Raw genomic sequence first — 22332 nt, 5'->3', positions numbered from 1 at the left:
GTCGTAACCTTGCCAGGTCTCCCCCGCTCCCAGCGGTCAGTCATAATCTTGTCAGACCTCCCCAGCTCCCAGCGGTCAGTCATACAGCGGTGTGACTCACATGCCCTGGTATTTAAGGTCCGGTTCGACTCCGTACTGTCCCGTCCTCTATGGGGTCGTTTGTATGTGCTGCTCAAACCTGAGTTACTGGAGGTCTCACTACCTCTAAACCCACGCCCACTACTCTCAGGACATCTTGAAAGGTCCCTAACTCCAGCTGTAGCTGTTCTGTTATTTAGGGGTCCCTTTCTCTGTCGGGTCTCACTATTTCTAGACGGCTTCCATCTTCTGCTGCTCAGATGATGCTATCTACTTGCAGTCTAGCGAGATTCAATTGTTCTACCTCCTGCAGGTAGGTCACTCGGTACTCAATCAGCATGCGTATATATTCTAGGCTTTCTTCTGTTCCTACAGCGGAGAAGGACACCATGCCGTCTTCGTCTGGTATCCAGTCCTGATGATCACGGGGACTGCTTACTTTCACCACACCAGACTTCTTGACCATCATCTGCATGGCTCGACCGCTTCTCCCAATGAGCTTTCTCACCAGAACATGAGGCACCCGGATGACCTCTTCACGCATACTGTGAGCTTTCCTCATCAGTTCCAGTTGTCTAACGGCTTGTTCCGTCTTCAACCGGAGAAACCGCTTCATGCGCATACATTGCCAATGCATATCACTTAGGATCGCCACCCTCTTCACTGTGACTTCGGTCATGGACAGAACCACCAGCTGTTTAGCTTCGGAGGTCAAGTACACCTTACAGGCTCCCACAGCCTTCTTAAACTCTTCATGCACGGACTCACGGGTGCATTCTTCTCTCAAATCCTCGGGTATATCTACGAGGCATTTGTACCAAGACGTTTCGGTCTCACCAGTGGTTTCCAGACGATCAACCAGCTCAGGGTTCAGGGACAACTGACTTTCAGCTTCTTCCCCCTGTATGCTTACCCTGAGCTGACTCACAGCTACAAATTCACGAATTTTCGTCTTGACCACTTCCACTTCATATTTATCTTCTGTTACTCTGCTCTTAGCTCTCCTCAGGTCCACCTTCTCATGGTACAAGGGAGTGAGTACAACGTGTTTGCCCTTTTCCTTCTCCAAGGAGGCCTCGCTCACCGAGTGATACTTTGTCAGGCGACTTATGAGCCCGGAAACCTCTTCCTCTAGTTCCGTCACTCGCCTCTCAGCGGCCCGTCTCTGAAGCTCTTCCTGCTTCAACTGCTCTTTTAACAGTAGAGTTCTCTCAGACCTCTCTTGCCTCAAATGGGCCTGAAGCAATTCCTTGAGCTCCCTGATCTCGGCTCTTACTTCCACCGAATCATCCAAGCTCGCATCACTCGAGGAGGTATCTACTTCACACCTCCCCTCACCAGCGGCCAACTCCTGGCCCTGGTCTGTGGCTTCTTCGATGGACTCCTCCATCTTTTTCTGCTCAGCTTCCATCTTGCTGTTTCTTTAAGGCACGTCTCCGCCCTCTGGAGAGTTTCACAGGACATCTGTAGCTCCTTCACCTGAGCTTCCAGACCTAGGGTCTTTCCACGGAGATAATCATTCTCCTCATGGGTCTCTTGCAGAGTGGTCTCACCCACTTGGCGCACTTGCTCTGCACCCGCCTTATCCTCCTCTAGTTTTTCTTTTACCTTGAGGAGATCCTCATAATCTCTCTTAAGTTGTTGCAGTTCCATACCGAACTTTTCATCACACTCCTTCTTGGAGTCACACAGCTCCTGGTTGAACTGTTCACGCAATCGTTCTAGGTTTTGTTCACGCCCAGCAACTTCATGCTGCAGTGCCTCTTTGAGGGCAGACAGCTCTAACTGTACCAGGGAGAAGCGATCTTTCACCTCGCATAACTCATCTTCACACACCGCTTTGTCAATCTGTAATTGAAAAACCTCCTCCTTGATTTTGCGGCGGTCCTCCTTAATTCCGTAGAACATTTCCTTCCAATGGTTAATTTCCGCGTTGCTTCCCTCCATGTCTCGCTGCCAGTTCCTCATAACCTGGTATATTTTCTGCTGCTCAGACTCCAGGTTCAGCTGGTCTGAGGACACGTTCCCCAGGTTTCCACATAACTGCTACACGTCAATCTGACACTGCGGCCTGATAGGCTCCAGCTCTTGGTCATGACTGGCCGCCTCCCCTTTCAGGGCTGTCGGATCCTGACCCGTCAGTCTCAGTACCGTACCGGAGGTTGCTACTGGCAACGTCATCTCCTCTTCTACCTCTAAAGGAGGATCCTCACTTGAAGCATAGGCACACAGTACTACATTCTCTTTATTTTCATTTTCAGGGAGTACTATCGGAGCAACCTTTTTGTGGCCCTTGCGCCGTCGACGACGAGAGGGGGACTCTCTCCCCTCGTCTAGCCCCTCCTGACTGGACTTACTTTTTACTTTCATAGTGTCACAATCAGCTACGGGGTCTGTGTCACTCCCCATAGTGTTGTGGACTAACAGGTCACCTCCCACTTTGACGTCACCCCCTTCTACTGGAGTTACCCCGTTATCAACGGTCACATTGTCTTTTTTAGGAGGTACCAACCCACAACCAGTAACAATTTTCAGTTTTCTACACTCCACACTCTTGTGAAAATCCGCCCCTTTTTAGACTCCGCCCCCTTTTTAACAACCACACCGGCAGGGTAACTTTTACACAAAAAATCAGCAGTAGTCTTAGGACTCAGTTCACAACATCTCTTACCACCTCCCTGGGCACTCTGGGACAACACTGGCGCCCCCGGAGAGTCCATAGAATGGTCCACTGCCGCCATTCCACATGGTGCCCACAGCTCCCGCACCATGTCCAGTTTCATGTCCAGTAGACGTTTCTCATATATGCGGTCCGACTCGTCAGACCCATTTGCTGCTCCGTTCACAGCCATCGCGGTACGCTGTTTACACTAGAACTTCACCGCAAACCAGGTTTGAGTGCGACGATAATCTTCGCAAGCCCGCCGAGTTGCCACAAGATGCTTTAAACTTTGTGAGCCCCGCCGAGCCACAGCAAACCAGGTTTGAGTGCGACGTCAATCTTCGCAACCCCGCCGAGTTGCCGCAAGATGCTTTATCCACACTCGTCGTCCTGTGCCGTTGACGCTAGCAACCGGGTTGTCGTTGCCGCTAGCAACAGGGCTGCCGTTGCCCGCACTCTCGAACCATATGTAAGGCAGCGCTAGTAATCATACTGGGGTTACTCGCTTCGCTGCGTCAATCAATGCACACGTGCAATGTCTTTACGTATTTTCTCACAATGCTGCAGTTTATTACTTCATAAGCCACAGTTCGCCGGGTCCAACTCTGTGGCATGCCGACACACATTAACACAATGTTCATGAGCCAAGTGGCACACAGGCCCACTTGCTCCAGGTTACAGCTTACGGCAAGGTAAAAATAGCAATGTTCATATCACAATGTCCATATAGCACAGGGTATTACCTTTGCCGGGTTTAGCTGCTGCAGTCCATTACGCTTGCCACCACTGTGGCTTTGTGGATTCCCAGGTAGGGGTCTCTAGCCATCGTCCCCTCGTAGGCTACTGGTATGTCTTCCACACTTGACATCCAGCCTGCACCTTTCAGGGTTCCTCAACAAGCCGGCTCTCCCTCAAAGGCCACTGGCATCCATGCACAGGATCCAGGCTCGGCCTTTCAGGCTGCCAGGCTTCACTCTCGGCCTCACTAGGCCTCTCACAAATGGTGTCCCACACACACGGAGCACAGGCCTCACGCCTCACACTGAACACACCTGTCTCAAATCACCAGGGTTTATATATCCTGTGCACAGACACACACATACTGACAGGACCTTGCTGATGTCAGTCATGTGATCAGTCAGCTGTGTGTATAGGTCCTGTGTGCTGTCCCAGTCATGTGTACAGAGCTTTACTGTGCATACAGGACCTGTGTGATGTCACAGTCATGTGACCAGTCAGTTAAAGGGGAAGGTACATGGTCAGGTAAAACACATCCTGGACCTTTTACAGTAATGCTAGCAAGCTGCTGCATTACACCGCCAAAAAAGTGAAATAAAACACCATCAAAAAGTTGAATGTAAATTAAAATGGTATCACAAAAGACACCATCTTGTCACACAAAAAACAAGCTGTAATACAGCTACATCAGCAGAGAAGAAAAAAATATATAGCTATCAGTACGGCAGCAAGGCTGACGGGTGGTCCGGGTGGATAAGCTGGCTGGTTCGGCAGAGAGCCAGACGGGTGCTCCCGGTAGGTTGGCTGGTGGGCACGGCAGGTTACAGGCAGGTGCTCCAGGTAGGCTGGCTGGTGGACAGAACTGTTAGACATGGCTGGCAGGCTGGACTGACAGACAGGCATGCAGGACTAACAGGCAGCGGGACCTGAGGGCTGGAGCAAGTGAAGCACACTGAACAACAACCTTGCACAGGCACCTCCATTTTGGAGGAGGTGCCTTATATAGGGGAAGTCCTCCGGCCATTGGCCGGGAACTCTATAGGATGGTGCGCGCGGCCCCTAAGCACAGTGCCCGGGAAGCTGCACGCCACAGCAGCAGGGGGGCGGGAGGACGCTGGACCTGGACCGCGGCGGTGAGGGGAACGGCGTCTCTTCCTGGCAGGAGGCAGAGACGCCGATGCTACAGTACCGCCCCTTTACGCCCCCATTCCCTAGGATTTGCTCCTTATGGATGAGCGCGGAGAAGGGAGCAGTCCAGGAGGAGAAATGAGGAATGAAGAGGCGGTAATAATTTGCGAAGCCCAGGAATCGCTGAATCGCCTTCAACCCATCCGGTCGGGGCCACTTTAAGACGGCAGAGACCTTCTCGGGATCCATCCGCAGACCAGTCTCGGAGATAATATAACCCAGGAACGGTAGAGAGGTCTGCTCAAAGAGGCATTTCTCGAATTTAGCGTATAGGCGATTCTGCCGGAGCCTAATCAGAACCTGACGAACATCCCTCCGGTGTAAGGGCAGATCCGGAGAGAATACCAAGATATCGTCCAGGAACACCACCACACAAGAAAACAGAATATCACGGAAGATGTCGTTAACCAGCTCCTGGAAGACGGCTGGAGCATTACAGAGACCAAAGGGCATCACGTGGTATTCGTAGTGACTGTCCCGAGTGTTGAATGCCATCTTCCACTTGTCTCCCTGGATCCGGACCAAATTGTACGCCCCATGAAGATTGAGCTTGGTGAAGATCTTCGAGCCTTTAAGGCGGTCTTACAGCTCTGAGATGAGAGGCAGGGGGTACTTATTTTTGATGGTAATTTGGTTAAGACCCCTCGATACAGGGACGTAGGGAGCCGCCTTTCTTCTTGATGAAGAAGAATCCTGCTCCAGCCGGAGAGGTGGATTTCTGGATAAATCCCCTAGCAAGATTCTCCTCTATGTACTCAGACATGGCCCGGGTCTCAGCCGGCGACAAGGGGTAGATACGCCCTCGGGGAGGAGAAGCACCAGGAACCAGTTCAATGGGGCAATCATACGGCCTATGAGGTGGTAGGGTCTCGGCTTCCTTTTTGTCAAAGACATCCGCATAGGACCAGTAGGGTGCCGGCAGACCAGGTAGATTAGCTGGAGTAGACGGGGGTCGAGCTGGACGAACCGGAACCAGACAGGACTCATGGCATTCCTGACCCCAACGGAGCACTTCACCAGATCTCCAATTCAGGACGGGCTCATGTCTTTGTAACCAGGGTAGACCAAGCATGAGGGGATGAGAGAGACCGGACAGCACATGAAAGGAGATCTTCTCTGAGTGCAGCATTCCCACCTGAAGGGTTACAGGCTCTGTGACGAGCAAGATGGTCTTCGGAAGAAGCCTCCCATCCACGGAGGCAACCGCCAATGGTTCAGCCAGACGTACAGTAGAAATCTGATACTGCTCCACAACCGCCTGTTGAATGAGATTCCCAGCGGCTCCAGAATCCAGATGGGCAATCTCAAAGAAGCGGGTCTCACCACTGGAAATAGAAACACACAGAGTCAAGGACGGAGAGCATTTTTTCTTGCCTAGGACGACCTCTCTGAGCGGTCCTAGACACTGGAGTTTCCCGGCCTCACCGGGCAGGAATGGATCAGATGCTCTTTACTGCCACTGTAGAAGCAACTCCCCTTGGCTCGGCGCGTCTCCTGGCAAGACTTGACCATCTTGGTTTAGTCAATTTGCATGGGCTCAGGTGAACATGCCCGGGGAATTGCTGGTTGCGAGGCTGGCTTTTGGAATACAGGAGCGAGAAGAGGAAATCTTCTCTCCCGGGTAGTCTCCTTAGCACGTTCCAGAAAACGGATGTCAATCCGGGTAACTAATGACACCAGGTCGTCCAGGGTGGAAGGGATGTCACGACCGGCTAGCTCATCCTTGATCCGTCCGGAAAGGCCCTCCCAAAAGGTGGACACCAGGGCCTCGTTGTTCCAGGCAAGCTCAGATGCGAGGGTTCGGAAATGTATGGCATACTGGCCCACGGCGAGACTCCCTTGGCGGAGACGGAGAAGTGAGGAGGCAGTAGAAGATTTTTGTCCGGGCTTATCGAAGACATTCCGAAAGCCAGAAGATCAGACACCAGGGGATCACCTCTTTCCCACAGAGGGTTTAGCCATGCCAACGCCTCCCCGGTGAGGTAAGACATGATGAACGCCACCTTGGCCCAGTCGGAGGGGAACTGATGTGCCAGGAGTTCAAAGTGCAGCGTGCACTGATTTAAGAAGCCCCGACATAAGACGGGGTCACTACCAAAACGTGGAGGCGCAGAGAGCCAAGGTCCAGAGCCGGGTGCCATAGTGCCAGTAGGTTGAGGTGTTGCCGGAGCAGGTGCCGCTCGGCTAGAGACGGACACAGACGAGGTGGACAGCGTGTCCAGACGGGAGTTGACAGTCCGCAGATAGGACAGGGTAGTCTCCTGTTGGGATTTCTGACGTGAGACCTCCTGGTACAGGTCAGAGAGTGAAGAAGCCTGGGGGTCACCGGGTTCCATGGCCTGTGCAAACTGTTACGGGTCCGGGTGGTGGAACCTCAGTGCTTCGGTGCAAGGAGGGACCAGAGGGGCGTGACTAAGTGCCTACTCGGCCTGACCAAGGTCACACGGCGGCTTAGTCGACTCTGTGAACCAGGGAGGGACTGGGCAGGTGGACCAGTTGCCACTCTGGGACCGACCTTGTGTGAGAGCAGGTGACTCCCACGGGTCAGATGGCAGGAACTGACCGATACAGCGGAAGAGCACAGCAGGAAGGCTGACAGATGGTCCGGGTGGATAAGCAGGCTGGTTCGGCAGATAGCCAGGCGGGTGCTCCGGGTAGGCAAGCAGGCGGGCATGATAGGTAAAAGGCAGGTGCTCCAGGTAGGTAGACTGGCGGGCACGGCAGCTTACAGGCTGGTGCTCCAGGTAGGTAGGCTGGTGGGCACGGCAGTTTCAGGTAGGTGCTCCAGGTAATAATAATTTTGTATTTGTATAGCATAACCTTAGCAACTAGCCATAGTGGATTTTGAATGAGACCAAATATCTTTATTTCTGGAGTTTTCATAAGATTCCATATGGTCCCACTAGGGGGAGACATTAAAAAATTAATTGACACTACTAACAGATATGTGGTACTCCTATTTGGTTCTCATACATGCACTATGCTCTTTTTATTTATATGTATGAAGTAATCATATAGTTAGTATTTATTAGATATTTGTCCATATGGATCTATATATTTATTTTAAATATTTTTAAAACTTTTTTACCTGTTACTTGTTCATTTGCAGTAGATTTCCCTTTTTTAATTCTGGTTTTGTTTTTAATTGTTGTCTTTTTAATATATGTTCAATAACATATATTTAACTATAGTTTGTTGTATGGGAGTTGTTCTTCTTCGGCTTATTATAACATTATGTGAAGCACCTGTGTGTTCCAGGTGCTCACCTCAAATCTAGATAAATTCCTTGAGCGGTCTAGCTTCAAAAATGGGGTCCCTTGTGGGGGGTTGCCACTAATTAGGCACATCAGGGGCTCTGGAAACCCGACATGGGGTATGCTCTCGATTCCAGCCATTTTTGCATACAAAAAGTCAAGTGGACTCCTTCCCTTCCGAGCCCTGCCGTACACCCAAACAGTAGTTTCCCTACCACATATGGGATCTCGGCTTACTCAGGAAAAATTGCACAACAAATTGTATGATGCACTTTCTCCTGTTACCCTTTTGAAAATGCTAATTTTGGGGGTAAAGTAACATTTTAATTTTTTCCCTTTGCTTTAATTCTTCACACACTGGTCAGAATTGAAAAAAGTGACCCGTAAAGAAGGTGAAACAGACTCTGGGATGAAATGGTTAATAAGACTTACAAGTGGAGCCGGTCCAGAAAGCAGAAGATCCAGCAAGTATCTGCCACATATTCCTGAAAATCCCCCGAATGTCATCACTAGTATCTACATTACTGTGCTGGAGCTAGGAGAGGAATAATGGCGTTGTGTGAGGACTTCTCTGGGCTTCTGTCCTTCATCCTGCAGTCGTCTGAATGGATCTAATGTGGACGGGAACCAGCTAAGCCGCATTCTGCCCACAGCTGTTACCTCACTGTTCACACCACACAGAGACCCCAAAAGAGTCTCCGTGCTGAAGGGGTTAATGCCCCCTGTGCCCAGTAATGGGGGATCTCCACATACCTCCACCTGCAGAGCCGCCACCACATATATGGCTGTTCTGTGCACAGGACCTGTGATGAGGTCACAGGAGGGGAGGAGTCAGGGGTCACATGATCAGGGGCCTCAGTGGATGCACAGTGTGAACTGTGCGGCTCCTGTACAGTGATATCCGGAGTGAAGACGCTACATGGAGACGTCTCCGCAGTCAGTGACATTTCCGGCATTATTTGCCCCTCACTATTGGCACAATTACCCCGCGCCGCCTTTTCTACAGTTTTATGTGAGGAATGTAACGTGGGATTTTCCTGCTTGGAGACAAATAGACGACACATTAGGAGATTATCACCAGTTACCGGACGTCTACTATATGGCGGCATATGATTGTGCTATCCACTTCATACTGTTACGGGTCCGGTGTGTGGAACCTCTGTGCCGAGGTGCAAGGAGGGACCCAGAGGGGCGTGACTAAGTATCAACCCGAACCGACCCTGGTCAGATGGCGGCTAACGACTCCGTGACCAGGGAGGATCCGGGCAGAGGGACCAGGTGCTACTCTGGGGACGACCTTGTAAGAGAGGAGGTGGCTCCCACGGGTCAGGTGGCTGGGACTGACCGGTATGACGGATGGACACGGCAAGCAGGCGGAAGTCTCTGGTAGCTGACAGGTGGTCACAGTTCGTGAGAGCAGGGCAAGTAGCAGTCTTTAGGTTTACCAGGAAGGTGGTCACAGCAAGTGACAGCAGGGTCTCCAGGCAGGCTGGCAGGAAACAGGCGGGTGCCCCCAGGTGAGCGGGCAGAAAGACAAGGCAGGTTACTGGCAGGTAACTGGTGGGCGCTCCCAGGTGAGCGAGTTGACGGACACAGCAGGTAACAGGCGGGTGCTCCCAGGTGAGTGGGCAGACAGACGAGGCAGGTTACTGGCAGGTAACTGGTGGGCGCTCCCAGGTGAGCGGGCTGACGGACACAGCAGGTAACAGGCTGGTGCTCCCAGGTGAGCGGGCAGACAGACAAGGCAGGTTACTGGCAGGTAACTGGTGGGCGCCCCCAGGTGAGCGGACTGACGGACACAGCAGGTAACAGGCGGATGCTCCCAGGTGAGCGGTCTGACGGGCACACCAGGTAACAGGCGGGTAACAGGTGAGCGCTCCAGGTGAGCAGGCTGGCAGGCTCGGCAGGTAACGGGCAGATAACAGGCTGGCAGGCAGGACGAGGAGTCAGGCTAGCAGTGGGACCTGAGGGCTGAAGCAGAGATCAGACACAGTGCAACAACTTTGCTAGGGTACCTCCATTTTGGAGGAGGTGCCTTATATATGGGAGGTCCTCCGGCAATTGGACGGGGACTCCTTAGGACGGCGTGCGCGGTCTATTTAAGAGAGGGGGATCGCGCGCGCGCCCCCTAAGCACTCTGCCCAGGAAGGAGCGCACGCCGGCAGCAGCGGGGAGAGAAGCGCTGGAGGACGCCGTGCCAGGAGCAGGGAGGTGAGAGGGACGGCGTCTCTGCCTAGCAAGGGGCAGAGACGCCGATGCTACAGTACCCCCCCTTTAGGCCCCCTCTTTTTTTGGCCAGAAAGAAATTTTTCAAGGAGAAGCGGGGCGTTGATGTTCTCCCTGGGTTCCCAAGTTCTCTCCTCAGGACCAAACCCCTTCCAATCTACCAGAAAAAAGGTCTTTCCTCTTACCCTCTTGGTGGCCAGAATACTCTCTACCTCAAAGACGTCTTCAGCGGAAACCAGAGCAGGGGGAGTACCTGGATTATTGGAAAAAGAGTTAAAGACAATGGGTTTGAGGAGAGATACGTGGAAGGAGTTGGGAATCCGTAAGGTGGCCAGGAGTTTAATTTGTAGGCCACTGGATTAATTTGCCTGAGGATTTCGAAAGGGCCGATGAAGCGAGGACCTAACTTGTAGAAGGGTATCTTGAGCCGCACATGTTTGGAGGAGAGCCAAACCTTGTCTCTCGGACGGAATTGAGGCGGATCCAGACGTCTCTAATCAGCATGTCTCTTCATCCGCTCGGAGGACTGAAGAAGTGCGGACCTAGTACTCTCCCAAATGGTAGAAAACTCGCTGACAAGAGACTCCGCGGCAGGGTTGTCCACAGAAGCGGAGACTGGAAATGGAATCCGGGGGTGCTGGCCATAGACAATAAAGAACTGGGACTTGGAAGAGGATTCGCTCTCGTGGTTATTATAAGAGAATTCGGTCCAAGGAAGGAGTTCCACCCAATCAGAATGGTGGACATTAACAAAGTGCCGGAGGTAGCTGGTAAGGATCTGATTGATCCGCTCCACTTGACCATTGGACTGAGGGTGGTAAGCGGAGGAGAAATCCAGGGTGACGTCCAGCAGTTTACATGTGGCTCTCCAGAAGCGTGAGGTGAACTGAACCCCTCGATCCGACACGATGTGGAGGGGTAGGCATGGAGACGGAAGATATGGCGGACAAAAGTCCTTAGCCAGCTCAGGTGCAGACGGGAGACCAGGCAGGGGAATGAAGTGGGCCATTTTAGAAAAGCGGTCCGCGACCACCCAAATGACAGTACACCCGGCAGAAACAGGGAGATCGGTAATGAAGTCCATAGCGATGTGTTGCCACGGGGCAACAGGTATGGGAAGCCGCAGGACATGACCGGCTGGTAAGTGTCTGGGAACTGTGTTGCGGCCACAAGATGAACAGGCAGAGACGAAGTCTACCACATCCTTACGCAGGGTAGACCACCAGTAATGCCGGGAAATGAGCAGAAAGGTCTTCTTTTGGCCGGCATGGCCAGCTAGTTTAGAAGAATGACCCCAGCGAAGAACCTTCTCACGGTCAGGAACCGCCACGAACATCTTGCCGGGTGGAAGACGAGTCAAATCCAAGGGGGCCACATTCATCACCTTGGAGGGGTCGATAATGTGCATAGGCTCCTCCTCTTGGTCGAAAGACAGGAAGGATCGAGACAAGGCATCAGCTTTGACATTCTTGTCCGCCGGGCGGAAATGAAGGATGACATCGAAGCGGGCAAAAAACAAAGACCACCGGGCCTGACGTGGATTAAGTCTCTGGGCATTTTGGAGATATGCCAGATTTTTGTGATCCGTGTAGATGATCACCGGGTATAGAGCCCCTTCTAGCAGATAGCCCCACTCCTCCAGCGCCAATTTGACGGCCAGCAGTTCTCGGTCTCCTATGGAGTAATTGTGCTCAGAGGAGGAGAAGATTTTGGAGAAAAAGCCACAGGTTACCATTCTCCCGGATGAAGACTTTTGGGTGAGCACCGCTCCGGCTCCAGAGGAGGAAGCATCAACCTCCAGGTAGAACTGTTTGTTGCAGTCCGGACGGTGCAGCACAGGGGCAGAGGAGAAGGCTTGCTTCAGGGAAAGGAAGGCCTCCTCAGCTTCGGGTGGCCATACCTTGGGATTAGCCCCCTTACGGGTGAGCGCAGATATGGGAGCAGTCCAAGACGAGAAGTGTGGAATGAAGAGACGATAGTAATTAGCGAAGCCCAGGAATCTCTGTATCGCCTTCAACCCCTCCGGACGGGGCCACTTTAGGACAGCAGAGAGCTTCTCGGGATCCATTCGCAAGCCTGTCTGGGAGATAACATAGCCCAGGAATGGAAGAGAGGTCTGCTCAAAAAGGCACTTCTCGTATTTAGCATAGAGGTGGTTCTGCCTGAGCCTAAGCAGGACCTGACGAACATCCCTCCGGTGTGTGGGAAGATCCGGAGAGAAGACCAAGATGTCGTCCAGGTATACCACCACGCAGGAGTAAAGAAGGTCACGGAAGATGTCGTTGACCAGTTCTTGGAAGACGGCGGGAGCATTGCAGAGGCCGAAGGGCATCACACGGTACTCATAGTGTCCGTCCCGGGTATTAAATGCCATTTTCCACTCGTCTCCTTGACGGATACGGACCAGGTTATACGCTCCACGTAGATCCAGCTTGGAAAAGATCCTGGCGCCTTTAAGGCAATCAAATAACTCGGAGATGAGCGGAAGGGGGTATTTATTTTTAACCGTGATCTGATTGAGTCCTCTATAGTCAATACAGGGGCGTAGCGAGCCATCCTTTTTTTTGACAAAGAAGAATCCGGCTCCAGCCGGGGAAGTAGACTTCCGGATGAATCCCCTAGCCAGATTCTCCTCTATGTACTCAGACATGGCCCGGGTTTCAGCCGCAGACAACGGATAAATACGCCCACGTGGTGGAGTGGCGCCAGGTACCAGGTCAATCGGGCAATCATATGGCCTATGAGGTGGCAATGTCTCTGCTTCCTTTTTACCGAAGACGTCAGCATAGGGCCTGTAAGGAGCCGGAAGACCGGGTAAATTAGCTGGGGTAGGTGGTGGACGAACCGGAACCAGGCAGGTCTTATAGCAGGCCGGCCCCCACGGGAGTACTTCACTGGAATGCCAGTTCAACACGGGTTCATGTGTCTGGAGCCAATGTAGGCCTAGCAATAGGGAGTGAGAGAGTCTGGGCAGCACATGGAAGGAGATTACCTCAGAGTGCAGCATTCCCACCTGCAGGGTTATGGGTTCCGTGACAAGCAGGGTGGTCACCGGAAGGAGTCTTCCATCCACGGAGGCGACTGACAATGGTTCAGCCAGAGACTTGGTGGGAATACGGTATTTCTCAACCAGGGACTGGGAGATGAGGTTTCCAGCGGATCCAGAATCCAGGTGGGCGAGTTCAAAGTGACGGTTCTCTCCCCAGGAGATAGAGACAGACAAAGTTAGGGTTGGAGAGGACTTACTTTTGTCTAGGGCGACCTCTCCGAGCGGTCCTAGACACTGGAGTTTCCCGGCCTCTCCGGGCAGGAACGGATCAGGTGCTCCTTACTGCCACAATAGAAACAGCTCCCCTCGGCTCGGCGTGACTCTTGGCGAGATTTGACCATCTTGGTCTGGTCGATCTGCATGGGCTCGGGTGAGTGCGCCCGGGGAGTGACAGAAGAGGAGACAGGTCTCTGGAAAGTAGGAGCAAGGCGGGGAAACCTCTCACGGGTGGTCTCTTTGGTGCGTTCTTGAAACCGGATGTCAATCCGGGTAGCCAGCGACACCAGGTCATCCAGGGTGGTAGAAATGTCCAGACCGGCGAGCTCATCTTTAATCTGACTGGAAAGGCCCTCCCAGAAGACGGACACCAGGGCCTCGTTATCCCAGGCAAGCTCAGAAGCGAGGGTGCGGAACCGTATGGCATATTGGCCCACGGTGAGACTCCCTTGGCGAAGACGTAGCAGAGAGGAGGCAGATGAGGTCTTACGTCCTGGTTCATCGAACACTCTCCGGAAAGCAGTGAGGAAAGACGACAGGTCGGGTACCAGGGGGTCCTCTCTCTCCCACCGGGGGTTAAGCCATGCCAGTGCCTCCCCAGTGAGATGGGACATGATGAATGCCACTTTGGCCCGGTCGGAGAAAAACTGATTCGCCAAGAGTTCAAAGTGCAGGGTGCACTGGTTTATGAAGCCCCGAGCTTGAGCGGGGTCGCCTCCGAAACGAAGAGGTGCAGAAAGCCGGGGTCCGTGGCAAGATGCCACAGGATTGGTGGGCAGCGGCGCTGCCGGGGTGCAAGTCGTGCGACTAGCGGTGGTTGCTGGTGGAGCAGTCAGTGTGTCCAGGCGGGAGTTGACATTCCGCAGGTGGTTCAGAATGGACTCCTGCTGGGATCTCTGATGGGAGACTTGGGTGCCACCGGATTCAATGGCCCGAGCAAACTGTTACGGGTCCGGTGGGTGGAACCTCTGTGCCGAGGTGCAAGGAGGGACCCAGAGGGGCGTGACTAAGTATCAACCCGAACCGACCCTGGTCAGACGGCGGCTAACGACTCCGTGACCAGGGAGGATCCGGGCAGAGGGACCAGGTGCTACTCTGGGGACAACCTTGTAAGAGAGGAGGTGGCTCCCATGGGTCAGGTGGCTGGGACTGACCGGTATGACGGATGGACACGGCAAGCAGGCGGAAGTCTCTGGTAGCTGATAGGTGGTCACAGTTCGTGAGAGCAGGGCAAGTAGCAGTCTTTAGGTTTACCAGGAAGGTGGTCACAGCAAGTGACAGCAGGGTCTCCAGGCAGGCTAGCAGGAAACAGGCGGGTGCCCCCAGGTGAGCGGGCAGAAAGATGAGGCAGGTTACTGGCAGGTAACTGGTGGGCGCTCCCAGGTGAGCGGGCTGACGGACACAGCAGGTAACAGACGGGTGCTCCCAGGTGAGCGGGCAGACAGACGAGGCAGGTTACTGGCAGGTAACTGGTGGGCGCTCCCAGGTGAGCGGGCTGACGGACACAACAGGTAACAGGCGGGTGCTCCCAGGTGAGCGGGCAGACAGACGAGGCAGGTTACTGGCAGGTAACTGGTGGGCACTCCCAGGTGAGTGGACTGATGGACACAGCAGGTAACAGGCGGATGCTCCCAGGTGAGCGGTCTGACGGGCACAGCAGGTAACAGGCGGGTAACAGGTGAGCGCTCCAGGTGAGCAGGCTGGCAGGCTCGGCAGGTAACGGGCAGATAACAGGCTGGCAGGCAGGACGAGGAGTCAGGCTAGCAGCGGGACCTGAGGGCTGAAGCAGAGATCAGACACAGTGCAACAACTTTGCTCGGGCATCTCCATTTTGGAGGAGGTGCCTTATACAGTCATGGCCAAAAGTATTGAGAATGAGACAAATAGTAATTTTTCCAAAGTTTACTGCTTCATTTTTTGTAATGGCAATTTGCATATACTCCTGAATGTCAAAGAGTGATGAGCTTAACAGCAATTACTGTACTTGCAAAGTCAATATTTGCCCAGAAAATGAACTTTAACCCCCAAAACACATTTCAACATCATTGCAGTCCTGCCTTAAAAGGAGCAGCTAACATCGTTTTAGTGATTGATCCATTAACACAGGTGTGGGTGTTGATGAGGACAGGGCTGGCGATCAATCAGTCATGATTAAGTAAGAATGACATCACTGGACACTTTAAAAGGAGGCTGGTTCTTGGTATCATCGTTTCTCTTCAGATAACCATGGTTATCTCTAAAGAAACACGTGCAGCCATCATTGCACTGCACAAAAATGGCCTAACAGTATCGCAGCTACAAAGATTGCACCTCCGTCAACAATCTATCGCATCATCAAGGACTTCAAGGAGAGAGCTTCCATTGTTGTCAAAAAGGCTCCAGGGCGCCCAAGAAAGACCAGCAAGCGCCAGGACCGTATCTTAAAACTGTTTCAGCTGCGGGATCGGACTACCAGCAGTGCCGAGCTTGCTCAGGAATGGCAGCAGGCTGGTGTGAGTGCTTCTGCACGCACTGTGAGGCGGAGGCTCTTTGAGCAAGGGCTGGTTTCAAGGAGGGCAGCAAAGAAGCCACTTCTCTCCAGAAAAAACATCAGGGACCGACTGATATTCTGCAAAAGGTACAGGGAGTGGACTGCTGAGGACTGGGGCAAAGTCATTTTCTCTGATGAATCCCCTTTTCGATTGTTTGGGACATCTGGAAAACAGCTTATTCGGAGAAAAAGAGGTGAGCGCTACCACCAGTCTTGTCTCATGCCAACTGTAAAGCATCCTGAAACCATTCATGTGTGGGGTTGCTTCTCAGCCAAGGGAATCGGCTCACTCACAGTCTTGCCTAAAAACACAGCCATGAATAAAGAATGGTACCAGAATGTCCTCCAAGAGCAACTTCTCCCAACCGTCCAAGAGCAGTTTGGCTCCCAACAATGCCTTTTCCAGCATGATGGAGCACCTTGCCATAAAGCAAAGGTGATAACTAAATGGCTCATGGAACAAAACATAGAGATTTTGGGTCCATGGCCTGGAAACTCCCCAGATCTTAATCCCATTGAGAACTTGTGGTCAATCATCAAGAGACGGGTGGACAAACAAAAACCAACAAATTCTGGCAAAATGCAAGCATTGATTATGCAAGAATGGACTGCTATCAGTCAGGATTTGGTCCAAAAGTTGATTGAGAGCATGCCAGGGAGAATTACAGAGGTCTTGAAGAAGAAGGGGCAACACTGCAAATATTGACTTGCTGCATTAACTCATTCTAACTGTCAATATAACCTATTGGTACTCATAATATGATTGCAATTATATTTCTGTATGTGATATAAACATCAGAAAAACACTAATAAAAACCAGAGGCCAGCAGATCATGTGAAAATATAATTGTGGTGTCATTCTCAATACTTTTGGCCATGACTGTATATGAGAGGTCCTCCGGCAATTGGTCGGGGACTCCTTAGGACGGCGCACGCGGTCCCTTTAAGAGAGGGGGAGCGCGCGCGCGCCATAAGCACACTGCCGGGGAAGGAGCGCGCGCCGGCAGCAGCGGTGAGAGAAGCGCTGGAGGACGCCGCGCCAGGAGCGGGGAGGTGAGAGGGACGGCGTCTCTGCCTAGCAAGGGGCAGAGACGCCGATGCTACACATACCAGGAGCTAAAAGGCCGAAATCTCACATGTTTAACCCCTTCCAGGGTGGGTGGCCTTGATAGACTATATTCAGAAGAGTCCGGCTAAGGGCAGAGACAGACGGCCGTATTTCTCCTGCGAGGATCACATCATAAACCTCGTACTAGCCGACACCTCTCCTGACCTGACAGCTGCATAGAAATCCATCATGCGGTCAAGTTCAGGTCAGGAGAGGTGCCAGCCAGTCCATTCAGTGCGATGCGATCCTCGCACGAGTTATATGGCAGTGTGTCGCTGCCCTAAGGGTCATATACAGCTTTCCACCTCACCGTGGGGGTTTTTCTTGTTAAAAAAAGGATGGAGAGTTGCATCTGTACTTGGATTTTAGAGAGATTAATAAAATCACAGCTCACAATCCCTATTCTTTGCCCCTTATACCGGACCTGTTTAAGCAATTATCTGGAGCTAAATGGTTTTCCAAACTTGAGAGGGGCATATAACCTTATATGCGTACGTCAGGGTGACAAATGGAAGACTGCATTCATTACGCTTGTGCCATTTTGAAAATTTGGTGATGATATTTGGGTTAACCAATGCACCTTCAGTCTTAAAATTTCAGAATTTTTTTTGGTCACGTGGGTAGATTTGTGGTGATTTACCCAGATGACATTGATTTATTCACATATTCTGGAGGAGCATTGTGAGCATGTCAGACAGTTTCTCCAGGTTCCACATGACAACCATTTATTTGCTAAACTGGAGAAATGTCAATTTGAGGTCCATTTGAGTCACCTTACATGCGGTCCATATAAGGTGACTGTCTTGACTGATCATAAGAACCTGTTGTATATTGACGCTACTAAGTGCTTAAACACCAGACAGACTTGGTGGGCCCTGTATTTTTTGCCCGGTTTGATTTTGCTGTTACTTATCTCCTCGGCTCTAAGAATGTCAACACGAAATTCCAGTCAAGATTCTTTTTGTTCCCAAAAACATAATTTTCGTTTGAGGGGTTCAATTTCTGGCTAGTTTTTGCTCCAGATTGGGTATCAAGCTGTTTTTTCTCTCGGTCTCGAGACTAATGGTCAAACAGAAAGGATGACCAAGGAAATAGAGCAGTATTAGGAATGTTTTGTCTCCTCTAATCAGGAAGACTGGGTGGAATTTCTGCCCCTATATGATTGGCCACTTACATGCTTGGCTGTCCATCTGTAGTGGCAGCGGCGGGGCACTGCACATCCGCCTCCTATTCAATCCAATGGGAGGCAGATGTGCAGTATGGCTAGGGCATCACTCATAAAAAAAGTGGACAACTTCTTTAAGGTCTGGAAGGAGATCAAAAAGGATGTTTTGGTAGCTAGTGACCAGGCTAAAAGTTGTACTAACCACAGACGTAGGAAGGCTTCTATCTTTAAAGTAGGGGATTTTGCATGATTGTCCTCAAAATATCTGCACTTAAAGATCACATCTAGAAAATTTGCACATAAATTTGTAGGTCCTTATCAAATTATAACAATTTTAAATCCCCTGACAGTTAAGTTGCAATTTCCTATTGCCTGGAAAATCATAATTCTTTTCATTCTTCTCTTTTAAAAAAATGTGATGGGACCTCAAGACATAATTGAAGTTGATTTGGAATGGTATCGGGAGTATGAGGTAGGCAGAGTTCTTGGTTCCAGGTTGGTCAAGTGCCGTCTGCACTATCTCGTTAAGTGGGAAGATTATGGTCTTTAAGATAACTGCTAAATTAATTTGGGGGATCTTCATGAAATCAGATAGACAGATTATTGGGTGGACCTGGGGAAAACCCAGAAGTCATGGTACACATTGGTACCAATGACAAAGTTAGAGGTAGGTGGAAGGCCTTTAAAAATGATTACAAGGAATTAGGAGAGATGATGAAGTACAGGACCTCCAAGGTAGTGTCTTCAGAAATACTGCAGATTCCAATAATGTCACTAGAAAGTTAGCGGGAGCTTAAGGAGATAAATAAGTGGCAGGAAGAAAGGGTTTGGGTTCATTGAGAACTGGGCCACGTTCTCGGTTGGCTACAGGCTCTATGATAGGGACAGGCTGCAACTCAACAGGGAGGGTGCAACTGTGCTGCGGGAAAAAATGGTCAGATGGATGAAGGAGCTTTTAACCCCATTACAACACAAGGTGGTTTGCACGTTAATGACCAGGCCAATTTTTACAATTCTGACCACTGTCACTTTAAGAGGTAATTACTCTGGAACACTTCAACGGATTCCCCTGATTCTGAAACAGTTTTTTCGTGACATATTGTACTTCATGATTGCGGTAAAATTTCTTCTATATCACTTGCATTTTGTAATGCACACGCCCGGGCTGAGCGGCGTGTGCGAGTGATTCCACTGGACCGTGCCGGAGAGTGAATGCCTGGAGGGGCGTAACTAGGTATTCACCCGATCCGACCAGGGTCGCACGACGGCATACGACGCCAGTGCACCAAGGAGGAACCGAGCAGAGGGTCCAGGTGCTACTCCAGGACAGACCCCGGACACGGCTGTTGACCCACACAGGGGAATACAGGAACAGACTGGTTAGGCTGGCGCACAGACTGGTGGGTATAGGCAGGCACGACTGGTATGCAGGCAGGCGGGTATGCAGGCAGGGGGGTACAGGCAAGCACAGCTAGAGTGCAGACAGGGAGGCACTAGCAGGTAGGAACACAGGCGGGATAGGACCCAGTACACACTGGGACTCAGGAACAATGCAGGCAGATGGGTACAGACAAGCACAGCTAGAGTGCAGACAGGGAGGCACTAGCAGGTAGGAACACAGGCGGGATAGGACCCAGTACACACTGGGACTCAGGAACAGAACCACAGATGTGGCGGACAAACACAGCAGAGTGAGGCCGCCCAGAGAGGTGAGCGAGAGCAGGGCAGGACGAGGCCGCCTGGAGCGGTGAGCAAGAGTAGAGCAGGACAAGGCCGCCTGGAGCAGTGAGCAAGAGGTCAGAGCAGAGCGAGACTGCCAGGGCAGTGAGCAAAGGAGTCAGAGCGGAGCGAGACTGCCGGAGCAGTGAGCAAAGGAGTCAGAGCGGAGCGAGACTGCCGGAGCAGTGAGCAAAGGAGTCAGAGCGGAGCGAGACTGCCGGAGCAGTGAGCAACGGAGTCAGAGCGGAGCGACACTGCCGGAGCAGTGAGCAAAGGAGTCAGAACGGAGCGACATTGCCGGAGCAGTGAGCAAAGGAGTCAGAGCGGAGCGAGACTGCCGGAGCAGTGAGCAAAGGAGTCAGAGCGGAGCGACACTGCCGGAGCAGTGAGCAAAGGAGTCAGAGCGGAGCGAGACTGCCGGAGCAGTGAGCAACGGAGTCAGAGCGGAGCGACACTGCCGGAGCAGTGAGCAAAGGAGTCAGAGCGGAGCGAGACTGCCGGAGCAGTGAGCAAAGGAGTCAGAGCGGAGCGAGACTGCCGGAGCAGTGAGCAAAGGAGTCAGAGCGGAGCGAGACTGCTGGAGCAGTGAGCAAAGGAGTCAGAGCGGAGCGAGACTGCCGGAGCAGTGAGCAAAGGAGTCAGAGCGGAGCGAGACTGCCGGAGCAGTGAGCAAAGGAGTCAGAGCGGAGCGAGACTGCCGGAGCAGTGAGCAAAGGAGTCAGAGCGGAGCGAGACTGCCGGAGCAGTGAGCAAAGGAGTCAGAGCGGAGCGAGACTGCCGGAGCAGTGAGCAAAGGTGTCAGAGCGGAGCGAGACTGCCGGAGCAGTGAGCAAAGGAGTCAGAGCGGAGCGAGACTGCCGGAGCAGTGAGCAAGGGAGTCAGAGCAGAGCGAGACTGCCAGAGCAGTGAGCAAGGGAGTCAGAGCGGAGAGAGACTGCCGGAGCAGTGAGCAAAGGAGTCAGAGCGGCTAGAACCGCCAGAGCGGTGAGCAAAGGAGTCAGAGCAGGCTAGAACCGCCGGAGCGGTGAGCAAGGCAGAGCAGGGGGGACAGGGCTCTGTTCACACGGAACAGACAGGAAGGGAAAGGCAGAGCCAGATACCCACAGGGTACTTGCAGTGAAGTAGCGAGTGGACCACAAACTCACAAATGGGAGTACAGAGACAACAAGCAGGAGTTAGGTACGAGTTCAGACTCTGCAGAAAAAGGAAGGGAACGGACATAGAGGCAAAACAGGTAAAGGATAGGAGAGAGTTCAGACTGGAACTGAGTGTACGGAGGAGACCGACACTGCAGCGGAATACAGGAGCGGGTCTGGGAATACGGCCCCCAGAGAAGCGGGACGAACAGGCAAGGAGCGTGTTCAGACAGAACAGACAAGATACAGGAGCGGGTCTAGGTAATCGGCCCCTAGAAGGCGGGAGGAACAGGCTAGGAGCGTGTTCAGACAGGCCTGGAAATACAGCCTCCAGGAGAGGCAGACAAGAGAACACAGAACGGGACCTGGCACCTTCAGAGTGCAAGAACACACTGAATGAAACACAATGCTCAGGCAGGGATTGATTGGAGCAGCTGGGTTATATACCAGGTGACAGACAGCAATAGGCTGAGGACGCACAAGGGGTGTGACCCACAGCAGGTACAAAAAGCAGAAAGTGATCGGGCGCCGCCCTTAAGCAGCAGAAACAGACAAAAACAGACAGCATGGAGGGAAGCCAGAGAGACATTCTGGACTGGAGATCAAGTGCGCTCTCTTGCACAGTGGGAGATGGACCACTATGCAAGGACGCCGCCAGGTATGTTACAGTACCCCCCCCCTTACGCCCCCTCTTCTTCAGGCCTGCCAGAATGTTCCGCAGGGAATTCGAGGGCCAATCCTTCACTTCAAGGAGATCACTTCCACTGTCCACCGGAAAAACTGGTCTCCTCTGGGTAGCTAGGATGCTACCTCCCATCCAGCCATCCTCAGCAACAGACAAAGCGGATGGAGTACCAGGAACAGCACACAAGGAAGTCTCTCTCCACATATTTTCAGGTGGCACCCCAGAGGGTACAGGAGACAACTGGAAGTTCTCCACCGGGTTGGAGGGGAGCAGAGACTTGGGGGTAATCTCTGCTTCGAGGTACATCTTGTCAAACTCACAGGAAGAAATAGACGGGTTATCAGTTACAGGATGAGGAAAAGTCACTGTCTCCTTGTTATCTGGTGGTACCCCAGAGGATTCAGGAAACAACTGGAGGTCCTCCGCCGGGTCAGAAGGGTGCAGAGGCTTGGAGAAAACATCTGCTTCAGAGTACACTAGGTCGGACTCACTGGATGAGGCTGGCGAGGTATCGGGTACCGAGTATAGGAACGTCTCTGTCCATTCACCACCAGGTGGCACCCCGAAGGGTTCTGGAG

At 52.3% G+C, this 22332-nt stretch overlaps 1 protein-coding gene across 8 annotated transcripts in view; it reads right to left on the bottom strand.

Annotated features, from left to right (window-relative positions):
• The window catches only part of LOC141182801 (uncharacterized), a 228216-nt gene that overhangs the window by 162171 nt on the left and 43713 nt on the right, over positions 1-22332 (bottom strand). Inside the window, exon 1 of one of the 8 annotated variants that reach the window (XM_073660920.1) lies at positions 8674-8747. The exons of 2 other annotated variants lie outside the window; for them this stretch is intronic. Coding sequence is in view for 1 of the 6 variants with exons in the window: in XM_073660912.1 (XP_073517013.1) it covers positions 8353-8427 (75 nt within the window). In the remaining 5 variants the exon portion in view is untranslated. Of the gene's footprint in view, positions 1-8352; positions 8619-8673; positions 8748-22332 lie in introns of those variants that run through there. 5 more of the 8 variants (XM_073660914.1, XM_073660916.1, XM_073660912.1 and 2 more) reach the window with 5 other exon arrangements.

This window comes from Phyllobates terribilis, unplaced genomic scaffold, assembly GCF_046119375.1.
Source record: "Phyllobates terribilis strain yellow unplaced genomic scaffold, ASM4611937v1 Scaffold_36__1_contigs__length_13169755, whole genome shotgun sequence".
NCBI lineage: Eukaryota > Metazoa > Chordata > Amphibia > Anura > Dendrobatidae > Phyllobates > Phyllobates terribilis.
This window is presented reverse-complemented; position numbering and strand designations above follow the sequence as displayed.